Genomic DNA, 21,569 nt, shown 5'->3' with positions numbered 1-21,569 from the left:
CCTCAACATGTCTCGAAGTTCTCCAGAGGCCTGGTGATGAACTAATCATTTGATTCAGGTGTGTAGACCCAGGGTGACATCTAAAACCTGCAGGACACCAGCACTCGAGGCCTGGAGTTGCCCAACCCTGGTTTAGATTATGAGTGTCAAACATAAGGGCTGGGGGCCAGATCAGCGAAGACTCTAATCCGGCCCTACTTAAAAGCTGTGGAAAACTTTTATAAGTTTTACAGCTTTATCTTTACTGATAAAGATCTCCCCCATGATACACCAAAATATTTAGGTAATAGATAAAAAAATTTAAATGACAGAAAATGTCATCTTTTTCCCTTTTTTTTTTTTTAAACAATGATACACTGTAAAAATAAATAAAATATAATTTTCTGACAGCTCTGCAATTTTACATGTTTTTCTTACAATTTAAGAGATCAACTAATTTTTAAAAATAGTAATTTTTTTTAAACAGTTTCACTGATTTCTTTTCAGAAATTCATGTCAAAGTTTATGGGGATAATGTGTGGTGATAGAATCTACTTTTAGAGTAGGCCAGTCTGTTACTTAACTCACCTGATGCTATACTGATTTAAGTGTTGCCTTAATAGGTTTTTTTTTTAGCTTCACAGACTTCAGGTACAAAAAGAAAAACCTTACTTCCTCATCTACATTATTCTGTATCCTCAAATGACTGAAGAGGTGCTCATGCTGGAATTTCATCGTCATGGCAACGGGGAAGCAGCTGATACACAGACTCATTTTATTGCAGCTCTGCATCTTTACCAGGTGCAGGTGAAGGCTGAAGATAAGAAGTCAAGGTGGTAAGCGTTGCCAAAGAACCTTTACCTCCTCGCTCTTTGATGTTTGGAGACTCTTTGTTTTGCTGGCAGATGTATGTAGACTTGATGGACGTCCATCCCGTCCAGCAGTCCATCCCTGCAATCCCCGATGTGTCCTAGTCAGATACCAGAACCACCTCAGCTGGTTCCCTTTAATTGGAGGAGCTCCTCTAAGTGTACTGAGGCCACACTTCCTGCAAAGGAAACCCAGCTGTCGTTTCACCATAACAAACAGAAGCAAATAATCAGGATAATGCGTTTTGCTGTGACCACCTACAGCACCATCAGACATCTCCCACCTTCATCTTCTTTCTGCCCTCTCTGGACGTGATTAGATGCCAATCTATAATGCTTCAGGGAGCCATGTATTGAGAGCCATTATCCATGATGATCACGTCGAGTGGTCATACAGCAGCTAATTAGCGGGGGAGTACAAAAACTGCAACACTACCCTGCAGACTGAAGCTTCATCAGCTCAAACAGATACTCGGATACAAGAGACGAACCAGGGCTCGTTTTGCATTATGTCTTTATTGCAGATATTTTTTCCCCCCCATTTTTTCTTGTTTGTATACATGTCAAGACTGAGTTGAGCGACTGTACTGCAGTACTGTGAGCAGAATAATGCATGTGAATACAGGAGGCGGCAACCCGCAGGATCTTTTTTTCTTTAAAATCGAGACGAGTCCGATGACCTTGATTGTCACACTAAAAATGTTCTCATCCAGAGCCGTTGTTTTGTTTTTTGTTTCATCTCGGCAGCCGTTTACACCTGTCTGGACAGGAGAACTGAGGTCGTCGGGGAGCTATACACCTTGTCCCCGTGTCACACACGGCAACACAAACTGTAAAACATTTAAGAGAGCGAACCTAACGTGGCGTAGGTTCTGCACATCCGAAAATAAAAAATAAAATAAAAAGTTAAATCAGACTGTTGTGAGTGCTTCTTCTCATCAAATTGTTAAATATATCACGGTCAGATCAGAAGTAGTGTCAAATGTTTTTTTAAACATATTTTTGTCTAATTCTTTTTTAGATTTATTTACAACAGTAAATATTGCCTCTTCTCATCAATACGGAGTTTGCTACGAGAGGTGTCCATGTCGCTGAGCTAAACGTGAACGTTTTCAGCAGAAACACTTTGGCATTAGTTACCAATTTAAAAACAACAGAAGAAGAAGAAGAAGAATAATTGCCCTTTATGGGGAGATCGCACATCTTGCCAGCTAAATGCAGCGTCAGAACTAAAGTGCTTGTGAGACCTTTTATCCCCAGCGTAAGCTCTCATTCTCATGGAAACCGAATGAGGGGATATAGATGAGGCTTGATGAGAAAAAGAAGAGAATAGAATAAAACAAACAAACAAACGGACGGACGGACGAACAAATAAACAGAAAGAACCTCCAGCTGATGGAGGTTTGATGGAGGGCTCAGTCAGTGGAGCCCTGCTGCTTTTTTCTTGTTTTTTTTAATCTGAGTCCAATCTCCTGTAACACGTGATGCAACCAAACAATTCTACTCCAACTGTGTCTCCTCTCAAAGAAGATTCAAGGCTTTTATTTAGCTCACTTTCCCTCCCTTCGCTCACTCCATGAGGTTTGGGTGGACGCTGACATGAATTTATTAACACAGAGATGTTGCAGGAAGTCCACCTGGGCACAGAGCAGAGGATTCAGGAGGGTTAACTCTCGATGGGTTAGCGGTGAGTGGAAGCGTGCGAAGCTCGGAGCTGAGGCCTAGCTGGCGCCGCTGCCGCTTCCTGGGGGTTTGAGGCAGTCCTCTGTCACGCCCTGAGAGGCCAGCTCAGACAGAACATTGTCCAAATAGTTGGGGTCAGGGTAGCCGTGGCCCGACAAGTTGGACATCATCTCGGTTTTGTGGTGGATGCCGTTCCACACCACTGTGTCGGGCTCTCCGGTGGTGCTGGACGTTCCCACGGTGAAGATGAGACGCCGCATCCACGCCACCTTCAGCAGCTCGAGGACCTTTACAGCAGAAACACAAGGAACGCTTGTGAGACACGGATGGATTTGAAATTTATCATCTCATCATTTTCCAGCCTTTAAAATATAGATTTGTTACTTTTGTTTGTGTCACTGAATAGTTCACAGCTCAATTAAACAATTGTTCAATAACTTAAGACGAGTCTGGTTCTGTGAGAGGTTTCTTCCTGGTAAAAGGGAGTTTTTCCTTCCCACTGTTGCCATGTGCTTGCTCATGTGGTCTTTAAGTGATGACTTATGAACCCTGCTACCGGGTTTAAACTACTCTGCGTTTATTAAGGCCGTTAGGGTTTTTTTTTAACATGCTTTAATGCTTTGTATCTTGTTCTATTTAATCTGAACAAGCCCCTAAAAAAGAAAAAAAAAGAAAAATCAGTGATAACTGTCGGCCTCTCTCGGTTTTATTTAACATTATTCATCGGCAGCACGTTTGAAAGCTCAGATTTTAAAACCTTACGATGTAACTACAGCCCAGCTGTAATATTAATGACTAACCTCGTATTGTGGATGGATTATCTCAGTTGTTCTCCTGACTGAAGTTTGGTCCGTTTACAGCATCCTGCCATGCGATTGCATTTGTCCGTAACCATCGGGAACCCTCATGTTAACTTTTATTAAGTGGAAAAAAGTTAGCGTTCATCCTCCAGCTTCACTGTGTTTATGTTATGCTAACATCGCTGTGTTGCTAGCGATCACGTAGCACATCATTATGTACCAGCTAGTCCAACTTCAGTAACCCTACAAACGTCACTGCTGTTTAGTTTTTCTTCATTTATGTTGGAAGTGATAGCAGAGCTGTACGTTTTAATTTTTTCAGAAATCTGTCAGTCAGAACATGCTATATCGTGTTTAGGTGGAAACTAGCAAGCTAACTTCCTGCTAATTGTGTTAAATTTCATAGAATCTGTTTTTATGGATGGATTTTATTACAGATAAAATAATTTAGACAGTTTGTAACTCTCAGTAATGCTGCAGTGTTCCTTTGACTTTGGGACCTGAAGTGGAGTTTGGACCCTAATGACGTCAGACTTAAAGACCAGATGGGGCTTGTCTAATTGTTGGGGTTTTCTCCGTATTATTTTAGGGTCTCTAACTTTTACCTTCTTTCCATTCTTGTCTTATTTAATTATCTGCAAGCAAACTGGTCTCATTGCAGTCCAGACCTGAATCCATCCATGTATTTCATTATGGCATGAAAAACAAAATACATCATTGAGGTCATGAACTGTAGCAGAGAGCCTACATTATAAAAATACAATACGGCTGTGTCCCCAATGTGGGGATATTTTCATGATCTCACATCCATGCAGTGCAGGCAGCGCTCACCCGCCAGCGTCTGCTGCTGGAAATGAGTCTGCGGCGCGGCACAGATAAACTACAACTGGAATAATTTAATCCAATTTTCCATTAGTGAATTACATAAGAGATTATTTATAGACTCTAAAGAGTACGACTGTGGTTACCAGTGAAGACGGCATGAGGCACTGATGCACCATGAAAACAACACAGCCCTATAAATGAGCACAACATTAATGATAACAGCGCGCTGGAGTCCTCGTGGAGCACTACGCCGATGTTTGGGTAGATGACGTTCGCCTGTCGAGTTCCGGCAAGTTGATGTTCTTACCTTTCTGCCCTTGTCGTTGTCTGGCAGGAAACAGAAGCGAGGGAAGCCTCTACAGGTGTACGGCTGGCCTGGGTTGGGATGCTCGGGACCCTGGTGACAAGGACACAAAGTGACTGATGTTAAGTTATAAAGCTTAATACAACAGAGAGAGAGAGAGAGGTCACTCGGAACAGTCGGATAATCTAATCAAAGATTTTGCAGATTGTTAACAGTAAACCAACAGATCGATACAAACTGCATTTAAGTGCTTACAACTTCAGGCCGGCTGTGTATGTGGAGGTTATAAATAAATACATAAAAGTCAGATTTACAGACAGAAGAAATTGCGAACGAAATTGGGCTTTCTTTCCTAAAACGCTGTAATAAAAGGAGGAAGTAACTCTGAGCCGTTCACAGCAGCATGCAGGAAAAGGCTCTTTAGCAGCAAAGCCGAGCATCAGACTGTTAAACTACTTTAGAAAGCCCTGGCTAATGGTGAACAAGCTGTCGTCCAGGCAACAGTTTTTCTTCCAGTCATCCTCTAATTAGACGTCCAAATGTGCTGGCGCAGACACAGACAAACATACAAAAACACTCCTGAGTTCGAGATTCCCCTCATGCTTCTGCTCCTAGTATGAAACTGAGGAAAATTCGTCGAGATACAACAGAAAGATGGTCTTTCCTCCTTTTTCCCAGCTCTCGTGGAAGTTGTGATCATGGCCCACATTGAGGATGGTCTGACAATGGAGTTGTTGCAGGAGTTTTGACCTTTTTGTCTTGTTATTGTAACATTGTATAACATCAGTAACTGGTCTACTTCTAAAGTACAAGTTTCTATGATTCTGGTTCCTTTTAACTATTCCAGGAGCTTCTTTTCTCCAGGGACAGCAGACGAATCTGTGCTATCGATTTTGACACCCTGTCAAGTCTAGCAACAGCAGATTGTGTCCAGTATCTGAACAATCTGCCTGAACATGCTTTTTCGGCTGGTGAGGATCTGCTCTGATGTATGGCTTGGAGATGATGTAGCTAACAAAATAACAGGAGGTGGAGGTGGCAGAGTTGGAGATCAGGAGATTTTTTGCTAGGAGACCAGAAGGGAGAGGATTAGGAGTGAGTACATCAGAGGGACAGCTCGGGCTGAGACACGTGGGACATGTGCAAATGGGGGACAGTGGATATGCTGAACAAAGGATGATGATTGAGGAGGAAAAGAGGAAGACCTCAGAGAAGATTCATGGATGTAGCGGAGGAGCACATGCAGAGGGTTGGGGTGGAGGGTGAGATGGAGGCAGAGAAGGAGCAGCTGAAAGAAAAAGAAGCACCAGCAGCAGTACCTGTATGCCGGGTGGTATGCTATAGATTATCTGGATGGTGCCGCAGTCTGGATGGCCTGGCAGCGACTGTGCGATGCTGTATATTTCCATCTTGCCTTTCGGCTGGGTGCCCGTCTTTTCGCCGTAGATTGTCTTACACGAGGGGCACTGCAAGCTGCCATCCTGAGGAGGAGGAAGCGAAGACACCAGAGAGCCACGTCAACCAAACCATCAGTAGAAACAAGCAGAAACACTCAACAACTTCCTCATGAGTGGATCATGATGCAAGAGCAAGTTTGAAGGAGCAATCAATGAGCAGTAAATGAGTCGGCTGGTCAATCGAGAGAAAATTAATCACCAATTATTCTGTTTGTGGCGGAAAAAAAAAAGTAAAAGTACAAAGATTGAACTTATAGAACTTATATTCCACCACAAGCGGACACGGTCACCGCCTTATGCGAGCTGCATGAGGCACTCACACAGCACCAGACACAACACCGGGACGCTGCGCTTATTGTGACGGGGGACTTTAATAGCGCCAACCTCAAACGTGCAGCGCCGAACTTTTATCAACACATCACCTGCCCCACCAGGGGTGAAAGGACACTGGACCACTGCTACACTACGGTCAAGGACGGCTACAAGGCACAATCCCGCCCCCCGTTTGGCAAATCTGATCACGCCGCCATCTTCCTCATGCCAAAATACAAACAAAGGCTAAAACAGGAAGTTCCGGTTCAGAGGAAGGTCGCGCGCTGGACGGATCAATCGGTGGCCGCGTTACAGGACGCACTCGATGACGCAGACTGGGGCATGTTCAGAAACAGCTCCGACGATGACGTCAACGTATTTACGGAAGCGGTTGTGGGATTCATCGGGAAACTAGTGGATGATACCGTGGAGACAAAGACTATCACAACGTTTCCCAACCAGAAGCCGTGGGTGGATAAAACCATCCGCAACGCTCTGAGATCCCGCACCGCTGCCTACAACACGGGACTCATGACGGGGGACATGGACCCGTACAAAGCCGCGTCATATAACGTGCGGAGGGCGGTGAAAGAGGCGAAGCAGCGCTACGGGAGGAAACTAGAGTCACAACTCCAACAGAGTGACTCTAGGAGCCTGTGGCGGGGACTAAGGACAATAACGGACTATAAAGCACCAACAACCGGTATGACGAACGCGGCCGTGACTCTGGCAGACGAGCTGAACACTTTCTATGCTCGCTTCGAGGCTGCAGCTAAGGTCTCCAACAATGCTAGTGTTAGCGGCGCTAACGGCTGCAGACAGGAAGATACTGCCAGCACCGGAAACGTGCTCGTCATCTCCGAGCATGAAGTAAGGAGAGCCTTCAAGAGAGTGAACACCAGGAAAGCAGCAGGACCAGACGGCCTCCCAGGTCGTATCCTAAGAGACTGCGCATACCAGCTAGCTCCTGTGTTCACTGAGATATTCAACATCTCTTTATCTCAGTCGGTGATCCCCACATGCTTCAAAGAGTCCATCATTGTTCCTGTCCCGAAGAAACCCCACCCTGCTTCTCTCAATGACTATCGCCCTGTAGCCCTCACCTCAGTAGTGATGAAGTGCTTTGAACGCCTGGTCAGAGACTTCATCATTTCTTCACTACCAGACACACTGGACCCACTACAGTTCGCTTACCGTCCAAATCGTTCCACAGACGATGCCATCTCTCATCTCCTCCACACATCACTCACTCACTTGGACACTAGAAGGGGGGATTATGTTAAAATGCTCTTCATAGACTACAGCTCTGCATTTAACACCATAATTCCCTCCACACTCACCACCAAGCTGGAGCATCTGGGACTCAGCTCATCTATGTGTCAGTGGATCTCCAACTTCCTAACTGGCAGACCACAGGCAGTAAGGATGGGCGGACATGTCTCAGCCTCCACCACTCTCAGCACTGGAGCCCCCCAGGGGTGTGTTCTGAGCCCCCTGCTGTACTCTTTGTACACATATGACTGTGTGGCCACTACCAGCTCCACCACCATCATCAAGTTTGCTGACGACACCGTCGTGGTGGGCCTGATCTCTGATAACAACGAGACGGCCTACCTGAAGGAGATTAGGAATCTGGAGAACTGGTGCCAGAGGAACAACCTCCTTCTAAACGTCAGTAAGACAAAGGAGCTGATAGTGGACTTCAGCACTAAGCAGGAGAGGAACTACCAGACCCCCGTCATCAACGAGTGCCCAGTGGAGAGAGTGGACAGCTTCAAATACCTCGGAGTTCACATCACGCAGGACCTGTCATGGTCCTGTCACATCAACACCGTGGTGAAAAAGGCCCGACAGCGTCTCTACCACCTCAGACGCTTGAGAGACTTCCAACTGCCCTCCAAGGTGCTCAGGAACTTTTACTCGTGCACCATAGAGAGCATCCTGGCGGGAAACATCTTAACCTGGTTCGGGAACAGCACCATGCAGGACAGACGAGCTCTACAGAGGGTTGTGCGGTCAGCTGAGCGCACCATCCGCTCCGAGCTCCCTGACCTGCACTCAATCTACAGCAGGCGGTGCTGGACCAAGGCCAGGAAGATGGTGAAGGACCTCAGCCATCCCAACAACAGACTGTTCTCTCTGCTGAGGTCAGGAAAGCGATTCCGCTCCCTGAAGACCAACACAGAGAGACTGAGGAGGAGCTTCTTCCCGCAGGCGATACGGTCTCTCAATCACAATCACACCACCACACAGTACTGACCCACACATATGGTTCTTACACACACACTGGACTTTCTGGACTTTGGTTTTGCACAACACTGGTCACTATATTCTTCATTTCCGGTTAATACTTGTACAGCTGCTGTTATTGTGTATATATTTATTTATATTTAGATTTCTTCATACATTCTTATATAGTTCTATATTGTGTATTGTGTATTTTGTTGTACAGTTATTTTATTTTCAACTTTAATTTATATATTTATCTTTATCTTATTCTTCCCAGTTAAATTTACCCTTCATTCTAATTTGTGTTGTACAGTTATTTCATTTTTAACCTTAATTTATATTTTATTCCTTCCTAGTTAAATTTACCCTTTTTAATTTTTCATATTTATTTCCTTTCTTATTCATAGCCTTTTCCTTTTTTGTTTTCTTTAGGTCACGAGCAGTTCTCCAAGCATTTCACTACATATCGTACTGTGTATGACTGTGTACGTGACAAATAAAAATTTGAATTTGAATTTGTTTCAGGGTATTATTCTCTGAAGTAGAAATTCATCCTAAATGCTATTCCACATATCTGCATTTGAAATGACCTGAAACAAACATGGCAGAGGCGCTAGTGCTGTAGCCAGGACCGGCTTCCTGGCCATCAGACTTACAGACTCTTACAGTCAGCATCTTTCCATCTTCGGCCTTAGTAGAATCAACACCAGTTGGGAAATTGTTTTGTTGGTGATGTTACAAATGTTGGTGATGCTGCTCTACTCCCCCAAACCGCTGTCACTACATGTCTGCGGCCACATGATGACAGATGTAGCTACCAACATGCCTAGTGATACAGAGAAATTAGTATGCCCATAAACTAGTGCCAAATCCATTAGAGGTTTTCACACTTAGCCGAGATAAAGCTGGGGCGAACAAATAAGGTAATCTATGGGTGTGGGTTGTTGTTTGTTTTACTTCCTCTGGCTTCCTGTGGGGTGGGGGGTTTAATTTATGCAACTTCTGACTGTACTGCTGTCTCTCTTGGGCAGGACACTTTTTTAAAGATGTTTTTAATCTCAGGTTTTTTTACTGGTTAAATAAAGATTAAATAAAAGTCCTCACACGGTTGTGGTGGTTTTCGTCCTTCAGATCTGAGGCTACACTGCTGATAAAAGTCTCTTACCTTTGTTCCATTGTTGTACATGGCCAGCATGCAGAGCATATGCAGGGTGTGCCCACATTTGATGAATTTTCCCACAGTGTCTGGCTGGATGCTCTGGCCTCCCTCCTCTGTGGATGGGGTCTCGTAGCCAGATGGGTTGGACAGTTGGTCCATGCAGATAATACAGTCCTGAAGGTACATGAGATATCTATGCTCAGAGCAAAATTACACAACACAAACTCACTTCACAGAAACTTATTTACCATTCGGCTCAACAATCACTATCGAACAAGACAGCTGAGATAAAACAATTTTTGTGCTGCATTCAGTTTTGAATTGTGGTTCTCTATTAAGTCCAAACTCAGTGTTTAGTTAAGCTTGAGCCGAGACAGCAGAAAGTCTTTTGGTCTAGGAGGACACGCAGAAACAGCTACAGGTGTCACAACACAGGATACGGTGGAGCTACAGGTGTCAGAATTAAAAATGCTAAAGTTTGATTTGGAGTAACCGAATTGGGAACATTAGAGAGACAGCTCAGGTTGAGCTTTGGAAAAAAAGTTAGAGAGACATGATTGAGATTGTTTGGACATGTGCACAGAGGAGGGATGGTGGGTATACTGGGCAAAGGATGGGAAGAAAAGAGGAGAACCACAGATTTCTGGAGTGACAGAGGAGGATGCTGTGGTGTGATGATCCGCTGTAGCAGCCGCTAAAGGGAGGAGCGCTAAGGAGAAAACAAAGTCTGGGAATAATTCCCAACCAGATTATCTCTTATACTCTTCAAGTTAAAGACAATTTGCGTGGACATGTTATCAGACGTGGGGCTTGAACCAATGTAGAAGTGGTAAAGGGTTATTTACTCGAATTACATTTAAAGATGATGGAAATCCAGTAACAAAAAGACTGACGTTGAGTGTTTAACGGCTAATTGTGTAAAATATTTTTGACCTCAATACTGACCAAAAGAATCATTAATCCGATTCATGCAAGAATTGTTCATCAAAACAATAAATGAACTTTTCTTTCATTTCTAACAGATCTGGGAGTAGACGGGGGAAACACGGAAACATTTACCTCGTCTTGTACTCCAGCCACCACCTCCATGTAGCGCTGAATCACCTCCTCGGGTCTCTGAGTTGATGCTGAAAGAGGAACAAAAGGAGAAAATGCAAAGTCAATGAGCGATTGAGTCAAAACAGGCCAGTCCACAAGCATACAAGAAGCAGCAAGAAGAGAGATTCTGATGAGATGAAATGAAATGGTTTGTGTCACAATCTCAAAATACAATTTCAGTCAGACATTTCCCATGTTTAACTCCAGCTACCATTAAATTGTGTCCAATTTTGACCAACATCCTCCAATCAAGAACCAGCCGATGTAAATATGTGATGCAGAGGGAAGACGTGAATGCTTAGCAGAACAACGAGCATTAAATGTTGATTGGCAACATGAGACATTGAAACAGACACTGTCTGCATTTTTCTAACATATTCTCTCAAATGCACAAGCGTGAGTGTCAAGTCTGTTTAGGAAAGAAAACTCTGCGAGCTAACTAAACGCTCATCCTCATCGTTTTACGTTTATTGCGTAAGACAGCTCCATTTAAATACAGATTTTTAAAGATCGAATAATTCTTCCCAGCTGAGAAACACAAAAAACATTAACTTCACTGACCCGTTTCCAGACTCACTGTGCTTCTAATCGCTGACACGTGACCTGTTTATTTTAACAAGCGGCTGTGACAACATAGAGAAACAAAGAACGGCAGCAATAATGTGAAAGTGACAGGTAACATATTAGCCGAGTGACACCAAACTACAGAAAATGAGCAAAGCCCATTTAACACACACCGAATCAACCTCCAGCAGCTTTTTCTTTCAAATGTCGTTTTGCATGAGAAGCTGGAACGGTACCAACATTTTGTCCTGATGTCATAAGCACCTAAACACCCCTAAACGACGACCTGCTGCTGTAATAAATATGTTACAAATGAAAACAAACGCCACCATAAGCTGAGAGAGTGGCTCCACTCTGAGCTGCTTGGCAAGATATTCCTCTTATCTGCACTTACTGCCCCCCACAGACTATTTACTCAGGTTTTTCTTCCTGTAGTTTATCACCCATATCTATACACTTGTATTTAGAATTGAAACATTCTGCCAGAGAGCATCTTTTTGCCGCATTTAGCCAACTTAAGGCAGACTTAAGAAGGAAGTTAAAGCTAATGAGGTGCAGGAGTTGAAGAGCCTGAATGACACTGGAGGGGGAAACAGCAGAAAAGCCTGTGATAGTTGAATCAAAGCCAACACAGATAGTCAGTACACTTGCGTGAAAGTGAGTCAATGCAGGATTTAATGTTCCTCAAGCGTGTGGTGCTTGAGGATGAAAAGCAGATCACAGGACGACGATGATGTTGATGAGAGGAAAAAAAAAAGAAAAAAAGGTAGATTTGAGGACTGATGGTGTGGTAGCTACCTCTCCTGTGCTGCCTCTTTGCTCTCCTAACTGAACTGCTGGTGCTGGTGCTGCTGCTGCTGTGGGGCTTGATGGGCCTGCTGGCTGGGGGAAGGAGAGGAGGAGGAGGAGGAAGAGAGAAAGGAGCAGGCTGCTGATGCTGTGGCGGCGGATGCTGCTGCTGCTGCTGAGGGAGAGGGGCAGAGGTGAAGTGCACGCCGAGTCCCACTGCTGACATCAAAATGGAGGCCATGCCTGGAAGTGGAGGGGGGTAGGGTGGGGGTTGGTTTAGGTTGAGGCGGGATGGGACAAGGCAGAGTGGGGCAGGTGAGCAAGGCAGGAGGCAAGTGGAGATATGCAGGAGGCAGAAGGGAACAAATCAAGAGGTAGCAGCAGCTGACGCGCCCACATCGAGCCTTCTCCATACACACTTACAAAAAACATCACACTCAGACGGCAGAGATTTTCAAATTAAACCCATACTGTTCATGTTCAACAAATTAATCTGGTTTACTGTGGCTGTCCCTCGTCTTAAATCCACTGTGCTGATTGCGAACACGGCTAATGTTGCTGCAGTGGTGACATAAATCTCTTCAGCTAAGGGCAAAACACAGGGCGTCCTGGTGCTAGCAAAAGATTCACTGGGAATCGACTGTGCCCACAAGCTCCAAGTCTGACCAGTCGGGCCACAGGGAATGATTTACAAGAGCGCAATAACCCTCTGCAATGTGGAGTAAAAGCTTCAATTTTACGATTAAGTGCGGTACCGTTTAAGGACAGGTAAAAATAGAACTTCCATTCTCTTACAAATGAAGAAGTCAAACTCAAAAGAAACAAAAGTAAAACACTCGGTTGAGTGCAGTCAACCGTTTTGGCAGGTACAGCCTGACTTGGGCTAACTATTAGCAAAACATGGGCCTCCAGTTGTGCTACAAAACTGCTGCTGCTCAGGAGTTTTCTGGTCACTGAGTCTCTTTATTCTGATACTGATTAACAAGAATATTTAACACAGTTCAACTAAGACCTGAAGATGTTGGTTGCTGAGGACACGATGAAGGCTACTGCACGCTCATGCATTTGCACACCCTGCTTTAGCCACTTTACTCTAAATGAGACCAAAACACAAAAAATCAACATCATGACCCAACTAGACTTCAAACTAGTGACTGAGATTACAAACTCATCACAAAAGTGTTTATTAAGGTCACAGATCCAGTGAGTGGTGGGTTAGTTTTACCATAGACATCTATAGACTACAGTTGTTTTTCCAAACAGAAGAGTCGCCCCCTCCTGTTCACTAGAACGAACAGATGTTAACTTAACTTTGGGCATCTTTTAAATGCAGCCTACAGCTCTGCTCAAAATTCCATATTTTATAAATGTATTTACATTTTTTTTTTTAATTGGCCAGTTTTTCCTTCAAGGTTGTCTCCTTGGGCACCTCTGAATCACTTCCAGCCCACTGGAAGTCCTGTTTTTACCACTTTTAATGGGCGTATATGCAATTTCACCACGCAAGTCAAACTTATCTCTGCTCAGTAGCATCCTTGGTGATCAGAGCTGCATCTCCAAGATTGACTGTCAATGCAGATAGAGGCTGGCATGATTTTTGAGGAATATGGATTGTCACCAAGTCATTAAAGACAAAAAAAATCAAATCGTTTATGGATGGTAGGATGACTGCTGTGAAATAACAAAAATGGAAGACGACACCAAGCATCAGACTGATAAAACATGAGGTAATGAGATTAGATGCCACTGAAGATGATTACAGCCGCCAACAAGTCTTAAACATTACTCCACTACATAATTAAAAGAAAAGAAACTTGCCACTGGTAAAGCTAGCATGTCACAACTCATAATTAAGCGTTCATCTTTGAAGAACAGTTCACTGGTTCCCCGTGAAAATCCAGTAGTATTGTTTTTATATTCTGGCTGTACTTTAATATCCCGAGAAATCTGAAGGACAAAATTAACTGCAAACTATCCAAACTGTAGCCCCTAGATGCTAACACCTGACCCACAGAAAACAGGATCTTTCACTCCCACAAAAAAAAAAGGTTATTTGAAATCCAAAGGTTCCAAAATCAGGTGTGCAGGAAGAGGTGCAGCGCTGCTCCAGGAGACAATCTTGAAGCAGAGACTGATGCCTTTACAGCTTGTTCAATCTTCTAGCTCCCCTGTTTTCCAGTATGAAAATGGCAGGCTAGTGAAAACCAAAGCAACGTTCATGCAAACAGTTGCATGTGTTGGTCATTTGATGTAAAGATAATTTAATTTACTTTAAGCGTGTGTCTGCACCAGTCTGTAACAAAGCTAACGTGGGAATGAGTTCGAGTCAATCTCAAACCAGGAAATTAATACATTTGTTTATTTTATATTCTTGACAAAACTGTACAAACTACAGTTCTTATTCCTATGAATATTCATTCCTGAACAAAGACCATTAAAGCTGTACATTTGGAGGAGAAACTGTAAGAGTGACCCTCCATTTGAAACTATTTCCTCGGGTCTCAGTTCAGCATTTTCACTAATGAGGTTCTGGTCCACTTGCTTCTTCCGGGCTGATTGTATTGATTCAGTTTGTCATAGTACACAACCTGACTCATAGTTTTTAGGAGTGAGCAGCAGAGAACAAAATAATGCATTGCTTTTCATTTCTGCCATTTTATGACAATTACAACCTGCTGATGTACTACATCAAACTGCACTCAGATTTTACCACCTCAGGAAAATCAATGTGCTAAAAATATGTGACAATGAGTCATTCATAAGTGGGAAATAAGGTGTGAAACACTATGCTCAAAGTTTTATTTATAACATATTTAATAATGAGAAAAAAAGAGAGCACACCACCTGGATTAGACAGGACTTCACAAGTGTTAATAAGCCTTTGGCTGCAAACAGTCTTTCGATACCTTCCAATTACATCAAACAAATATGATGGTGTCACCACTTCTTATGCTTATCTGCTTGTTATGCTGGAACCAAAGGCACCAACCACAAACACAGCTACTCAAGTCAGCCGAGGTGAGTCCGAGGTGGCAGCTAGCGGCTGTTGGCATGACAGTGTGGCTGTGACCCTTAATTAAAAACAGGTGATTGAGAAAGAAAAGGCTATCCTTTACAGTTGTTATAAAGAATGAAATCAGAGACAGAGACCAAAGTAGCTCATTATAACTGGGCTATAAATCATTGGAAGTCTATGGAGGTTGACTCGGTTTTGTAGAGCCCCAAGTAGCCATTAGTAAATAGTCAGAGTAAATTATTACACATAACAAATGTTAGGAATATCTGTTTATGTTTAATGTGCCTGGGGAAAAAAAGGCAGATATATCAGATTCTTAAATCAAGAAATATCGGCATTGCTTTTGGTCTCAAACATCTCTTATCAGTTGGACTGTCGTACAGTTAAATCGAGTTAGTATTCTGGAGTCAATCAAATTTTCACTTTAGGATTTTTGTAGTCTGAAAATGTATGGTCATAACAATATTACTCCACCATCTATATAAAATGTGGCAAAGACCAGCAGTCAAATTTAGAAATTGCTTTGAAATACTGGCCTTTTAATTAAACTCTTAGATCCATACATGGATGTAAGAGTACCTGTACCTACTTCTGATATTATCATGACATGATATCAATTTTTCCATTTTTAATGCATGCTTGTTATTAGGAGCCTAGTTTCAAGAAAAGTTGAGTGTGCCACAAGAAAACAGTCTATAAGACATGAAGCATGCAGATATGTTGTCAAACATAGCAGGATTCTGCATTTTCATTTTTAGGAAAATACTACAGAAATTATGAAAAAAATAATAATTATACGTGGTGATCCTGAGATTGCTTGAAACATTAAGTCAGAGATTCACCACATTTCTTCTTTCAGCTGCTCCCTCCATCCCACCCCATCCCTAGTATCTTCCTCTGTCACACTGACCTTTCGCATGTCTGCCTTCACTACAAGCTTACCTCAAATGAAACACATTGGGCCCTGTCAAAGTCAAGCAGGGTCTCTACACATGCAAGCAGAAGAGTGTGTGTTGCCTTAGTTAACAGACGTTTTTCTGTCCTTTCTGGCCATTTTAAAATGAATTTTTAAGCTTGAATAGTAGTGTGTTCTTATCACGGTGCTGGCAATTTTCCTTTTGGCAGAAATCCAAAACCTCTTTGCTGTGCACCAAAGTTGTATGTGCAAGAAAAACCCTGCAATTGCGCATCCAACTATTATGTTGTTAGAGACTTAAGAGATCAATCAAAAACCAGAGCTGGGTGGGGTTGTGGGGGTCCACAGCTGTCTTATAGGATCAAGTCTGAATGCTGAAGTTAATCATGCTTTTGCATGGAGAGCCAAATGTTCTGCACAGCATGAGGAAACTTGTGTGAGCTCACACTCACACACAAAATAGGGCTGTTTCAGAAGCTGTTTTTAGGTACACTGCTATGACAAATGGGATGGTATCAGTTAAGCCTCTCTCTGATGTTTGCTTAACATTTAGGGTGCGCACATTTTTATTTTTACCTCCCTCCTTCAGGCTTTTCCTGGCACATTTTTCCTAAACAGACGGACACTCACAGGGAAAACAAATGCAGTGGAGTGGCATCTAAAATACTAACAGTCTACTGAATAAAACCTGAAACTGACTGAGAGGTGTACTGAAGGATAGACAGAGCAGGGGTTACGCTGAGGATGGATGGTCAGTGACCCATTTACCTGCTAGGGCAGAGCTCACGCTGGTGGATCCATTCAGCTGCACAGAGATGGAAGGAACACTGGAGGGCAGGAAACAGAGACGGTGACATTCAGTCAACATAAAAATAAAGCAACAATGAACCAGACAGGAAGAACAAAACAAGAACTAAGAACCTTTTTAGTTTTCAATGCAATCAGAGAAAAGGAAAAGCTTTGGCACTAGATCCAGAAGCAAGAAAATTAGACCTGTCAGGGAGTAACTGCATAAGGCTTATTTACCTTTACTGACTGTCTCCAGCTCAGTGAATGACTAATTATCCATGTCTAAGACTGATTAACAACAACTCAGCAGTGACTGCATGTGCACAGAGCAACCAGGGAGCGTGACTCTGCAGTCAATACACAGATGGATATGTGCCCAATGAATGTGTTTACTTTGCAACAGGAGAAAAAGAAGCAGCTGTCAGTCCTCGAGTATGATGGAGCGCTAAACTAAATCCAGTTAAAGGGCTGCAAAAAGGCAACACTGACTCAGTGCTGAGGTGGTACTGGTCTATTTCTGTAGCCAAAGAGCTCTGTGCACTACAGTCTGAACAACATATTGCTTGAATGAATATGGGCTATGACAGCATGTCCGCAACTGTAAAAATAAAGATAGTAATACAATTGTTCATTAAGTTAAACAGGAGACCCAGGAGAGCCACACAGTGAGCAACAGAGAGCTGAAGCCGGCTGCCAAAGAGGGAGAACACCACAGGCAGCCGTGCCCCAAAAGGGTGGAGTTACTCAATGGACAGGAAGCTTGCAACATTTTTTTCAGTCATAAAAAACTTGGCAATTAAAGTACTTGAAAAGGAGTATTATGATGTACTATTACACAATAATAATTATTTTTTCCATGCATGGGTGCGCCTCCTTTAGCATCCACACCCAGGAGTTAAAAAAATTTAATTAAATACATGGCAACAATTTCTCTTTTTAAAGCATACACCTCAATGAGAAATGTGAAAGTGTGGGCTTTAGTGAATGTAAACATTCACCGCAAAGATTTAGACAATTCTTTTGTCTACTGAGCAACCATGTTTTTAATACACTAGTTTTAATTTCTAGTGGCTAAAACTCAGCGTGCAAAAAACATTAAAGCCCAGAGAAGCTGCAAGTAAGCTTTCTCTGCTAGCTGGAACAAAAGGAAGGGAGGTCAGTGATGACACAGACAAGAGTCACAGGAAGTGAGCCAAAGCAAACATACCAATGAAGTACTGGAGCTACAGATCTGTTTTTTTTTCTGCCTTTCCTGTTTTACAAGAAAGGTCAACACTGACAGAGGCAGGAAAGACAAAGAGGAAGAGGAGGAAAGCAGATAGAGGACCTTGTAACATGAACCCTGCACATCTATCCAAATCACACAATCTAGGATAGGTATCAGATACCAACCTTAACCCATTGGCACTGGTAGAGTTGGTCAGAGGTGCAGAAAGTTGACTGCCAGATGTCGGTGGAGCCCAGGGGCTGCCCCAGGACATGCCACCAACTGAGAGAGGTCTCCTGGGGTACGGGGAGTAGACAGAAGTAGGATGAGCCGCCACAGCCCTTCCTGTGCCTTGAAGACTAGGCCGGTTCAGACTCCCTGACGAGAAGGAATGTCGCGAACGGCTCGGCATGGGTCCGGTGCTGCTGTGGCTTAAACACTGCTGGCAGGAGCAGGCGGGGCCCGAGGGGATAGCTGGGGGTCCGGAAGAAGCCAGCGGGTAGGGGAGGTTGCATTGGCGTCGCACCTGGCGTCTGAAACCCGTCGATTTGTTAACCTGCGCCAGAGATGTGAGATCCACTATATAATTGTATCCATGGGGGCCCAGATCTGCTGTGCCTTGGCGAGCCTGATAGCTGTGCTCCAAAAGGATAGAGGTTCGCGTCTCATATGGGGTCCATCCTCCTTCATCGTTGGCCCATTCCCAGTAAACACCACTACCAAGGCCGGAGGACTGGGCAAACAGAGACCGGCGTACTGACCGGGTCTTACCTGAAAAGAAAAGAGGCACATTGATTTTTAGTGAATAAACGGAATTAAAACTGCAACGTTGTGTGTGTGTGTTATGTTTTTAAGACATAAACGAAAAGCCCCTTGTTCATTCACTTGTATGCCAGAACTAATGACACATTACATACATGGCTATGACTTAATTTTAAACACACATACAGACACACAAAATTATGACAGTTTAAGACACACCAAGCATCTTTAGATGTTAATCTCACAATGTTGTGACGTATTTCATGATTTGTAGCTAGGTTCACGTAAAAATGTCGCTAAAGAACTGTAACTTTATGGATACTTCTCAGCTTATATGAATCATAACAACAGCGCCCTGCAAGCTAATGCTAGCCGGCTAACGTTACAGCCAACCGGGCCTGTGAGGTTTGAGGCAAAACTGTTAACGAGGAATAAACGTTAAGGTCATGCCATGACGTGTTAGATATGTTTACCTGTGTCCTGTCGAAACTGCTTCAAGCTTGGTATGTCAATGAGGTAAGGCGACAGGCTGGGGTCTGATTGTCCGAGACAGATGCTCGTAGAGCCGGGTGCTCCTCCTCTGTGGCCCCGCGGTGACAGACAACGCTCGATGTAGGCGCTCACCTGGCCGCTGTAAGGCCGCCAGTAACCCTGGTCATCCTGCCATTCCCACACCGCTATCATGGGCTGAGACTGCCCGACAGATCCAGAGGGTGTAGCTGACACAGGAGGCCCGTTTCTAGACCCGTTTACCCTGGCACAGGACCCAGACACAATTGCCATTTTCGCCAAAACTAGCCCGAAGCTAACAACAACTCGTTCTGGTTAGCTAGTCAACCGTTTGTGGCTGCGACGAAGACAAAGTGTGCTAGCTGGGCTAGCTTGGCTCGTTAAAAAATTCCATTGTGAATGTGTTAACGCGCCTTTGAGGAAGCTATGAGGTAGGTATCAGTTGGTAAACACTCCAGATAAACACATAAGTACATGTTTGCGAAGCTAATGCATTCACACGGTTTAGCAGTACATGGTTAACGTTAGCTTTGTTGCGGCGTTGCCAGGAATCCGTCCTTCTTCTGCCGCTGCGTTCAGGGACCGTCGGTAATATCACAACTCAGCTCGTCTCAATCTGAAACAGAAAACGTACAGAAACCGTAGGTTTCCCTTTCTGAAAGCTATATTTATTTTAGACCACAGTGACACAGACTATGACTGTATTTAATATCCTTTTTTGTTGTGATTTTTTGTTTTGATTAATTCTTTCGGTTAAGTATTAGATTCATTTTTTTATTTATAATGTAAAGGGTGGAATATGTCAGCGGCAAGATTTAGGGCAAAAATACAATACAGCGATAGAAATACTTGACACAGAGACAAGCGGACATTCCAGTATCAATAGACACAGGCACCAATGCCCCATCACAAAATTTATATTTTATACTAAGAATTTAGTAAGTAAGTAATTATTGCTTCACTTAATTTTTTTTTCTAAAGTCTAGGCTTTTATTTTAACTCAACTTTTTCCCCCTCTCACACCTAATTTCAGTTTTTAATTTGGTTTAACTATAATAACCGTATTATAATAATATCCACTATTTGTAACAAGGGGCCCATATGTGTGTAAGTGAAATCTCATCAAATACATCTAATGTCTTTTTGTGAAATGAAATTGTGATTAAAATGTTTCCGGGTGAAATCTGGAGCCGCAAAGATCTGGGATTTTTTTATTTTATTTTTTTTATCTCAGCCGATAACACGCAGACAGTCTTCATTCCTTGGCTCAAGTGGTGGTGCAAAGTGATGATTTATTTAAGGCATTGCGGGAGTGGGGGTTGGTAGTTCTTAAGGTGGAGCACCATTTCTCATGTCAGATGATTAAAACAAAAGCTTTTTGTGCACACCTCACCTCTAAAAATTTCACTTACAAGGTGCGCATGAAGGTTGCATTCTTCTTCTTTCACACTATCCCCCTCTTCTTTCCCTGCTTCTGTATTCAAAGGAGATTAGAACCCCCTCAGTAGTATTTCTGCCCTCAACTGGAGATAAATGGGTATGACACAAATAAATGCATATGAAAATCTACCAAACGACCTTCTAAAACCTCAGGCTGGTTGCTTGAGTAATGACTAATTATTAACCAGACACCACTAAACTGAATGCTGCCCAAAATTCCAGTGCTAGCACAGGTATAAGACTAAAGATGGCGATAAATGGCTTTGTGATCCATCTGCCACCCAAACTAGATTATTACTGGATCTAGTTTGTAAGTATGGTGTTCATTAAATTCTGCTACGTGATAATAGAACTAGACAGTTCTGACACCAGTGTGAACATTGATTAAAGTAGTGGCCAAATGGGATTTGAGCTTTCCCCTTAGCCCACAAAGTGACATATAATCAATAGCCAAGCCCATGCCAAGTAGTTTCAAAGTGACAAATGTAATAATAATAACTAATAAAGACGAGGATCTGATGTTTCAATATAAAAATAAAACCATTCATCTATGGTTTTTCTAATGTAACTAGAACACATTGTCTCCACAAGCACACACAAAAAAATGACAGTAAAAAATGATGCAAGCAGCCATTATTTGGTTTGAAGACAGAGTCAAATGATTTAGCAGTGAGAACATTGCTTTGAGTCATCTTTTCCTGAGGTCTGCTCTTAAAGTCCTGCAGTTTAAATGTTTTCAGATTTATCAGTGTTAAATTAATTTATGGCATCTGATGTTCTTGTTATTTTTCGTCTTTGTCTTGCGTGCAACAAGAACGCAGAAACACTGTAAAACACTGGAACATTTGCAGTCCCTATGCC

The 21,569-nt window shown here is 43.1% G+C and overlaps 1 protein-coding gene across 3 annotated transcripts; it reads right to left on the bottom strand.

Annotated features, from left to right (window-relative positions):
- Positions 1–1,347: 1,347 nt before the first annotated feature.
- Positions 1,348–19,855, bottom strand: dtx2 (deltex 2, E3 ubiquitin ligase). Of its 3 annotated transcripts, XM_080867004.1 has the most exons (9): positions 19,232–19,855; positions 18,182–18,767; positions 16,769–16,827; positions 12,078–12,311; positions 10,677–10,744; positions 9,624–9,791; positions 5,780–5,941; positions 4,464–4,553; positions 1,348–2,818 (listed from the first exon to the last, which is right to left on the bottom strand). In XM_080867004.1, the coding sequence occupies exons 1-9, from the start codon at positions 19,539–19,541 to the stop codon at positions 2,570–2,572; spliced, it is 1,926 nt and encodes a 641-aa protein (XP_080723130.1). In that variant the 5' UTR covers positions 19,542–19,855; the 3' UTR covers positions 1,348–2,569. The 3 variants fall into 3 exon arrangements, with proteins under 3 accessions (XP_080723130.1, XP_080723131.1, XP_080723132.1); XM_080867005.1 differs by lacking the exon at positions 5,780–5,941; XM_080867006.1 differs by lacking the exon at positions 12,078–12,311.
- Positions 19,856–21,569: the final 1,714 nt, after the last annotated feature.

The sequence above is a fragment of the Rhamphochromis sp. 'chilingali' genome, assembly GCF_963969265.1.
Source record: "Rhamphochromis sp. 'chilingali' genome assembly, chromosome: 19".
NCBI classification, from domain to species: domain Eukaryota; kingdom Metazoa; phylum Chordata; class Actinopteri; order Cichliformes; family Cichlidae; genus Rhamphochromis; species Rhamphochromis sp. 'chilingali'.
This window is presented reverse-complemented; position numbering and strand designations above follow the sequence as displayed.